We start from the raw sequence: 7,865 nt of genomic DNA, 5'->3' as shown, positions 1-7,865 counted from the left end.
GCGGGGCACCTCGTGCTGCATGGCGTGCGCCAGCAGCAGCAGCTGGTGGCGGGCGGGGGGCGCCAGCCTGGCGGCGGCGTCCACGTCAGCGCACAGCGTGCGCAGCAGCAGCCCCGCCAGCTCCCCACGCCCCACGCCCGTCGCCGGCAGCCGCCGCAGGAACACCTTCACCGCCTCCGCCTCCTCCTCCTCCGGCGCCTGCTGCTGCTGCTGCTGCCAGGCCGACGCTGCGCCCGCTGCGCCAGCTGGCACCCGCTCTCCCGCCCCCGGCCCCGGCGGCCCTCTATACTTGTCGGGAGAGGAGAGCAGCGGCGAGCCCGCGGCAAAGGCGGCCGCGGCGGCGGGCTGGTGGGGCGGGGTGAGGAAGAAGCCGAGCGCCGCCACCAGCTCCGCCGCCGCCTCCTCGGGGCCCTGCTGCTGGCAGGCGCCGGCGGGGCCGGGCACCAGCGGCGGCGCCGCCTGGCCGGTGGCGGCCCTGCGGCGGCAGGGGCAGGCAGGTGCGGCGCGGCGCGGGGCGGCGCAGGCTGCGGGTCAAGCCCTGCGCTGCTGCTGCTGCTGCCGGTACCTCTGCTGCTGCGTCACGCCAGCCTGGGAGCATGCAACACACACACACACACACACACACACACCTGGAGCGAGTGGCCCGAGCCTCAGCCTTCTTGATGCCGCCGCCCGACCGGCCATTTGGGTGTCGCTGCTCCTGCTCCTCCTCAGCCGCCGCCGCCGCCGCCGCCGCGCTGCCGCCGCCCCCCGGGCTCTGCGTGCTGCGCGTACCGCCGGCCGACGGCGGTACAGGCGGCGAGGCTGCAGCATCTGCTGTTGGAGTTGCTGCGGGGACTGGAGAGGCTGCACCCGCCTGCACAGCCTGCCGCAAAGCGGCGGCGGGGGCGCCGGGGCTGCTCTCTGCGGCTGCGGGGGCCGGCGACCGCTGCGCGGCCGGCGAGGCGCCCCCTGCTGGAGTGGCCTGCTCCCCTGCCGCTTGCGGCTGCTGCTGCTGCTGCTGCTGCTGAGCGGTGGGCGAGGCTGATCCCACCGCCCCAGCCGCTCCTGCCGCCCCAGCTGCCGCCGCCTGCTGCTGCTGCTGCTGCGGCGGCGGCGGCGGCGGTTGCAGCCGCTTGTATGTGAAGCGCACCACCGACGGCACATGCCTCTGGTGGCTGCGATCCGCTGCGGCCGCCGGTTCCCCTGCTGCGGCTCTCGCCGCGATGCCGGCAGGCGCTGCTGCGGCTGCGGTGGCGGTCGGGGTGGCCCCCCCGCCGCCCTCCGCCAGCCTGTTGGCTATGAGGAAGAGGAGCGAGTGGTGAAGCAGCTGCTGCCAGGAGGGCTGCTCCAACGTGCGGGGCCTCTCCAGGTGATGGTGGTGCTGCTGCTGGTGAGACGGCCGGCCGCCGCCCGCGCCCGCCGCCGCCGCCGGCAGCTGCAGCAGGCCCGAGCGCAGCGCGGGCTCGCCGCTGCCGCCGCCGCCGCGTGTGGCCGCCGCCGCCGCCGCCGCCGCGCCGGCGTGCCGCGGGTTGGCCCTCAGCAGCGCTGCCGCCAGGGCCGCCGCCGCGCCGGTGTCGCCGACGTGCAGCAGCAGCTGCAGCAGCTTGTCTGGCATGGTGGGGTGGGAGGGCTCCAGCTCCAGCCCGCGCTCCAGAGCGCTGCGAGCGGCGGCCCAGTACCCCGCCCCAGACGCCTGCAAACCGGGTGGGGAAGCACGAGCAGAGAATGAGGGAATGTGTGGCTGCCCAGGCCGGCTGCAGGCCCCCGGCTGGTGCTGGCGCCAGCCTCGGCTTATTCGTCGCGCCCTCATTGGCATGCTCCTGCTCCTGCTGCTGCTGCTGCTACTGCTGCTGCTGATGATGCTGCACGGCGGCGGCCCTCGCCAGCAGCGCGGGTCCCCCGCGCAGGCCAGCCGCCCGCCTCTGCCAGCACCCACCAGCGTGCCCAGCTTGTTCCACAGCCCCGCATCGTCGCCCTCCACCTCGGTGGCGCGGCAGTAGGCGGCGAGGGCGGCGGGGACGCCCCCCGGGGTGGGCCCGCGCCGCGCCAGCAGGTCTCCCAGGTTCTTGAGAGCCAAAAACTTGATGCGGTGCAGCTGGTCGGTGGCGCACTCCTCCACCAGCGGCTCCGCCAGCAGCTGGCGCAGCGAGGCCTGCGGGGAGGGGCGGACGAGGCGAGGGGTGCCGTGGGGCGGGTTGGCCGCGGCTGGCGGCAGGCGGCGGCGCAACCTAGTTCGCGGAGCGGCGGGGGCCTGGGGAGGTTCAGTCGCGCTGGAGGCTGCCCCGCCAACGGTTGCTGGGCCGGTGATCAGTCGGCGCCGCGAAAGTGGCAGGCAGTGGGGAGTCACCTCCGCCTCATCGGCCCGCAGCGCCTGAATCAGCGACAGGGCATGCTCGTAGGATGAGATGATGCGGGACTCCTGCGCCTCGAGGGTCTGTGTCTGCTGGGCCCCCGGCCCGGGCCCCTCTGTGTTGACAGAGGCAAAGCCCTGCAGAAGAGACATCCCGGTGCGTTCACTTTTGAAACCTGATCATCGTACGACGCGCAGGGGCGATCCGAGGAGGCTGACTTCGGAATGTGTACTGCACATGCTCCGTGTACTGCTGACAATTGAGATAATGCTGCAGCGCATGCATACAGCGATCGCGAGTGCTGAGTGAATCAGGGCAGCATTGGTGCATGTGTGTGAGCTTTCCCTGCCTACCTGCATCTCCAGCTCTCAGCGACATGGCATCCACACGTCTGGCGGCCAGGGGCTGGCGGTGCCTGTGCCTGGGCAGCGGGCCGTCACTGGCCGCCTGGCGCCCGCTTGCAGCAGGTGGGCGGTCTGCGGCACTCGTCAGACGCGGCGGCGTCCTGGGCTGGCCAGCCTTCTTCGCACTGCTGCCAAGCCTCCTGCACGCCCCTGCCCTGCAGGCCCTGCGCTGCACACGACATGCAGCAGCAGCAGCAGCAGGGGCCAGCAGCAGTGGGCTGGCATCTGCAGCAGCGCGTCAAAAGACGCGGCGGCGGCGGCGGCGGCGGCGGCGGCGGCCCCGCCAAGCGGCCCCCTCACCTACATCCCCGAACGCATAGGCTTCATCGGGGCGGGACAGGTGGGCCAGGCCAGGCAGAGGGCTGCCCCCTTGCAGCATGCCGCCGTTGGGCAGCACCCCGCCATGCCGCCAGCACGTGTGCCCGAGCTGCTGCCGCTGCCTGCCTGCCCGCCTCCCTCCACCCCGCCCTCCCTGCGCTTCCCCTTCCTGTAACTGCCGGCAGATGGGCGAGGCCCTGATCCGCGGCTTCCTGCGCTCCAAGGTGAGCCGGCAGCCAGCCGCACACACGCTGGCAGCCGAACGCCCGCACCTGCCTCTGCCGATCCCGGCCCTGCCCTGTTCTTCGATGCCTGGTGGCTGTGCCGGCGCCTGCGCATCGCCCCGCCGAGGCAGCCCCTCCGCCTGCCTCTCCGCCCCAGCGGGTGTGGTCCTGGGCGGGTGTGTGCAGGTGTCCAGCCCTGGCCGCATCTGCGTGTCTGTCAAGGATGTGGAGCGGCAGGATGCGCTGGAGCGGCTGGGCATCGGCAGGCACGGCGCGCGGCGCCGCCGCTGCTTGTTTGCCCATGCCGCTCTGTTTGTCTGCACAGACCATTCACAGCAGCAACCATGTCTAGTGCTTTGTTCCTTTTGTGTTGCTTGTTGGTCGGTGGACGGTTGCTGCCAGCCCGCGCCTGCGCGCCCTGCCAGGCGCCGACGGGCACACACACACACACACTCCACACCACCCCCCCACCCCGCGCAGCATTTTTGGCGACGCGACAGACGGCGGCAGCCGCGACGTGGCGCGCTTCAGCTCCGTCATCATGCTGTGCACCAAGCCGCAGGCTATGGGGGAGGTGCTGGCCTCGCTGGCGCCGCACGTCACGCGGGACCACCTGGTGGTGAGTGAGGGACCACCTGCTGGTACTGCTGCTGATGCCGATGCCGGGGCTGGGGTGGCGGCTGCCGCCTGGCCAGGGCTGCGCTGTTTCTTTTCCCTGGGGGGCTGCGTTGTTTCTTTTCCCTGGGGCACCGCACCTCGGTGTGCGCCCTCCCCACTCCTCACCCTACCCCAGCTCTCACCCCTCACCCCACCACACCACCCCGCCCCGCCCTGCCGCAGATATCCATCGCCGCGGGCATCACGCTGCAGACGCTGGAGGCAGCACTGGGGGAGGGGGTGCGCGTGGTGCGGGTCATGCCCAACACGCCCGTGCTAGGCGAGTGCTTCCACGCTCCCACACACAGCCACGGCCCGCACGCTGTGGTGGCCCCACTGCCGCTGCCCTCTTGCCACACCTGCCCACCGCCTCTGTGCCGCCGCCGCTGCAGCTCGCCCCTCACCACACGCACCCGCCCACCCCCGCCCCGCCCTGCAGTGCAATGCGGCGCGTCGGCGTACGCACTGGGCAGCGCCGCCACCCAGAGTGACGCCGACGTCGTCGACCTGCTGCTCTCCTCCGTGGGATTCTGCCTGGCGGTGGAAGAGAAGCAGCTGGATGCGGTGACAGGTGGGTGCACCCGGCCAGGGGGTGGGCTGCCGCTCGGCTGCCGGCTTGCGGCGGTTGCGCCGCTCTCTATTTCTTGCTGCGGCGCGCGTGTGCTCCCACGTCGCCTGGCCCCCGACCGACCCGCTGCTTGCCAAGCTGTGTGCTGGCCCTGCCCTGCCCTGCCCCGCCCTGCCCCCATCTGCTTGTGCCGCCGTCTCCCCCCTCCCACCCGCCGCGCACAGGGCTCTCCGGCTCCGGCCCCGCCTTTGTCTACCTCATGATCGAGGCGCTGGCGGATGGCGGCGTCATGGCTGGCCTTCACCGAGACACAGCGCTGGCGCTGGCGGCCAAGACGGTGGCGGGGGCGGCGCAGGTGGGTGAGGGGCGGGGTGCAGGGGAGAAGGGTGGCGTGGCGATGCACGGGTGGCGCTGGTGCTGGTGCCGAGGAGGGCGGGGCGGCGGCGTGGGCGGCAGGGAGAGCAGCGGGCATCGCCGCCGCGGTGCCGTGCCTCATGTTTTGTGCACCGTGCGCCGCTCTTGTGCTCCCTCGTCCCTTCCCATGCTGCTCCCTCCCTTCCCATGCTCCTTCCTCCCTTCTCTTCCTTCTCGATTCCCCCCGGAGCTGCAGATGGTGTTCTCCGACGACGGCGGCGGCGGCAGCGGCGGCAGCTCCTCTCTGGGCATGGTGCACCCCGGGGTACTCAAGGACCGGGTGGCCTCGCCCGCAGGTGTGGGCGCGGGGGGGTAGGTGGTATCGCATGGTACCTCAGCATGGAACACTGGGAAGGGTCGCACCTGGGTGCCTTCCTGGTGGAGCGACCGTGGCCAGCCCTGAGGGGGGGACCCTGGCGCGTGCAGGCGGGCATCTCAAACCCCTCCCTGGGGTCCAAACACCCTGGCATCGAAGCCGTCACCTACCCTTGCACACACACACACACACGCACGCACGCACGCACACACACACACACACACACACACACACACACACACACACACACACAGCAGTGAGTCGCGCCGCCCCCCTGCACCCCTACCTGCAGGCACCACCATCGCGGGCCTGGCGGAGCTGGAGGTCAGCGGCGTGCGGGGCGCCTTTATACGGGCCGTCAACGCCGCCGCGCAGCGCTCCAGGGAGCTGGCCGGGTGACGGCAAGCTTTGGGGGGGCTCCTCGAGGGCGGCGGCTGCAGGCGGCTGCCGGCAACTGCGTCGACGGAGTGGCATGAATGCCCGTTGGGAGGCGTTCACAGCACCGGTGAATGCCCATTGCCTCAGATGACCCCTCCACCCCACCCCGCCGCTGCAAGCAGCAAGCTGTATGTTGATGATACAACAGCCCTGGCCTGCATCTGCGCCCAGCTGGGCCTGGACTGGCACTTCACGTCTGTCACGTCTGGTGATAGCAGCAGCGAGGAGGAGGAGGAGGAGGAGGAGTCGCCGCGCCGTGCCGCATGCAGCGGCCACCTGACCTCAGCGCCTACCTATTGGCAACGTCACGTGCCGCATCAACCCTGCTTCCAGCTTGTGTCTCCTCGCTCCCCTCCACGCCGCCCTTTTCTGTTTGCGCGTTGCTCTGCCATTGTGCTATGTGCTCTCCCCGCTCACATGTTGTTGCCCCACTCCTAGACCCTCTACTGCATCTGTTGCTGCCACAGTCGCTGCCCCAGCCGCCGGCGGCAGCTTTTACCCTCTGTTGCCCCCCGCTTCCCTTCCCATTGGTGCCCCGCTCCACTCCTGCCCTGCTGCCTTGTAACTTACAAGTCCTTCACAGAGGAGAAATACAAGGCAGTCGGCATGCACAGAAGGCCCACTTGCGCCGCATGGCGTGTGCCCAAGCTGCTTGCATCATTTCCAGCGCCGCCGCCGCCAAACTTGTTTGCTGGTGATCCCAGGGACAGACCCGGTGGGAAGGAGGGGCGGATGGCGGTGGGCTGTGCGCGACAGGGCGACGCTGGCGGCACCGGCGAGCAGCAGGATCGGTGAATGGCTGGCAGCAGCTGGCTGACAGCCTGGCAGCGGCCAGGGCGAGCCCGCCTCACAGGTCCTTCACCGCCCACTCCGCCTGGCTGCGCCAGTGCTCCCCGGGCTTCAGGCGCACAGGGCTGCTGAACTGCGCGCTTTCCAAGGAGCGGTAGAATTCGGGCATCGCGGTCCAGGGGGCCCACACCACCACGTCGTCCCAGCGGTTGGTGGTCACGGTGCCGCCGGCACCTCTCTGCTGTGGGTGGGGGCGCGAGGGTGTCGGGGGAGGCAAGGGCGGGGAGGCAGGGAGGGGACGGGCATACGATCTCCCGTGCTGAAGCTGAAGGAAAGCAGCGCATGTGTCCGGCCCGCCACCGGCAGCTCAAACAGCGCAGAATGCAGGACCGTGGTTGTGGCCGCATCGCCGCCCACCTGTGCCCACATCCAGCTCCACGTAGTCTCGGGCCTTGAGGTACACGCTGCGCAGAGGTGGAGGGGCGGAGGGAAGCAGGGCGGCAGGGACGAAGGAGGAGAGTGGGGGTGCGAGTGGGGGTGGGGCAGGGGAGCGGAGGGAGGCGGGGCGGCGGCGGAGGGCGGCTCGGAGGCGGCGGCGCCGTGGCCCCGCCAGCCCCGCACAGCCTTGCCACTCAAGCCAAGATGCCAACCTAGCAAAATCGAAATCTAAGGAGTGTTCCCAATCAGTCAACACGCCGTCCCACCCACTACCACCCTAAACACACACACGTACAGGCGTCACCCCCCCACCACCACACATCAGCCACTCAAACCTGTCCACGGGGCCCTCAAAGGTCACCTCCTCCCGCTCCTCCCTCTTCCTCACCGGGTTGGCGGGGTCGGCGGTCTGCGCAGGGGGGCACGCAGCCAGGGTGGGGCGGTGTGGGGGCCGCGGGGTGAGGCGCGGCGGCAGGGAGGGCGGCGGCAGGCTGGGAGGGAGGCGGCGGCCGCAGCTCCGGAGCCAGCGCGGTGCTGGTGCAGCAGCTGGGCAAGGCCACAGGTCAGTCAAGGTGGGGCAGAGGAACCTACACGCGCCTAGCTTCCTCAGTAAACAAACCATGACACCAAAGGGGGGCGAGGCCAGGCGGCAACAAGGCGCACTAGGCGGCAGCACGCCAGCCCGGCAGGCGGCAACCGCTTCTCCCAGGCGGGGGGGCGCCCGGGCACAGCACCCCACAGCGCTCCTCCAGCCTTGCTGGCGCATTACTAAAAATGCAACATGCAAATGCACACATAAACACCCACCCACCCACACCACACCACACACACACACACGCACCTTGTCCAGGTACTCCAGCCCCTGCAGGCCCCGCACCCGCGCCTCTCCCACATCCGCCACCTCGATGTAGCTGTGCAGCGCGGCGGTGAACTCAAAGGGGGCGTCCCCCGTGTTCTGCACACGCA

At 70.8% G+C, this 7,865-nt stretch overlaps 3 protein-coding genes across 3 annotated transcripts in view; 1 reads left to right on the top strand and 2 right to left on the bottom strand.

The window, feature by feature from the left end:
• CHLNCDRAFT_139170 (hypothetical protein) overlaps nucleotides 1–2,485 on the bottom strand; it is a gene marked incomplete at both ends in the record, with an annotated part of 11,471 nt that extends 8,986 nt beyond the window's left edge. The window contains 4 exons of the mRNA XM_005844299.1: nucleotides 10–475; nucleotides 630–1,675; nucleotides 1,919–2,134; nucleotides 2,330–2,485. Coding sequence (XP_005844361.1) covers nucleotides 10–475; nucleotides 630–1,675; nucleotides 1,919–2,134; nucleotides 2,330–2,485 — 1,884 coding nt within the window. The remainder of the gene's footprint in view (nucleotides 1–9; nucleotides 476–629; nucleotides 1,676–1,918; nucleotides 2,135–2,329) is intronic.
• Nucleotides 2,486–2,672: 187 nt separating this feature from the next.
• CHLNCDRAFT_36918 (hypothetical protein) lies at nucleotides 2,673–5,633 on the top strand (the record flags this gene model as incomplete). The annotated part of the gene is made up of 10 exons (XM_005844384.1): nucleotides 2,673–2,800; nucleotides 2,899–3,077; nucleotides 3,241–3,279; nucleotides 3,466–3,545; nucleotides 3,760–3,898; nucleotides 4,120–4,260; nucleotides 4,423–4,507; nucleotides 4,729–4,859; nucleotides 5,115–5,214; nucleotides 5,527–5,633. The coding sequence occupies exons 1-10, from the start codon at nucleotides 2,710–2,712 to the stop codon at nucleotides 5,631–5,633; spliced, it is 1,092 nt and encodes a 363-aa protein (XP_005844446.1). The 5' UTR covers nucleotides 2,673–2,709.
• An 886-nt stretch (nucleotides 5,634–6,519) lies between these two features.
• CHLNCDRAFT_36917 (hypothetical protein) overlaps nucleotides 6,520–7,865 on the bottom strand; it is a gene marked incomplete at its 3' end in the record, with an annotated part of 3,413 nt that continues 2,067 nt past the window's right edge. The window contains exons 4-7 of the mRNA XM_005844298.1: nucleotides 7,741–7,854; nucleotides 7,235–7,308; nucleotides 6,879–6,925; nucleotides 6,520–6,695 (exon numbers count right to left, since the gene is read on the bottom strand). Coding sequence (XP_005844360.1) covers nucleotides 6,520–6,695; nucleotides 6,879–6,925; nucleotides 7,235–7,308; nucleotides 7,741–7,854 — 411 coding nt within the window. The remainder of the gene's footprint in view (nucleotides 6,696–6,878; nucleotides 6,926–7,234; nucleotides 7,309–7,740; nucleotides 7,855–7,865) is intronic.

This window comes from Chlorella variabilis (assembly GCF_000147415.1).
Source record: "Chlorella variabilis unplaced genomic scaffold CHLNCscaffold_23, whole genome shotgun sequence".
NCBI classification, from domain to species: Eukaryota; Viridiplantae; Chlorophyta; class Trebouxiophyceae; order Chlorellales; family Chlorellaceae; genus Chlorella; species Chlorella variabilis.
The sequence above is the reverse complement of the archived record's forward strand: the minus strand, read 5'-3'. Positions and strand labels throughout refer to the sequence as shown.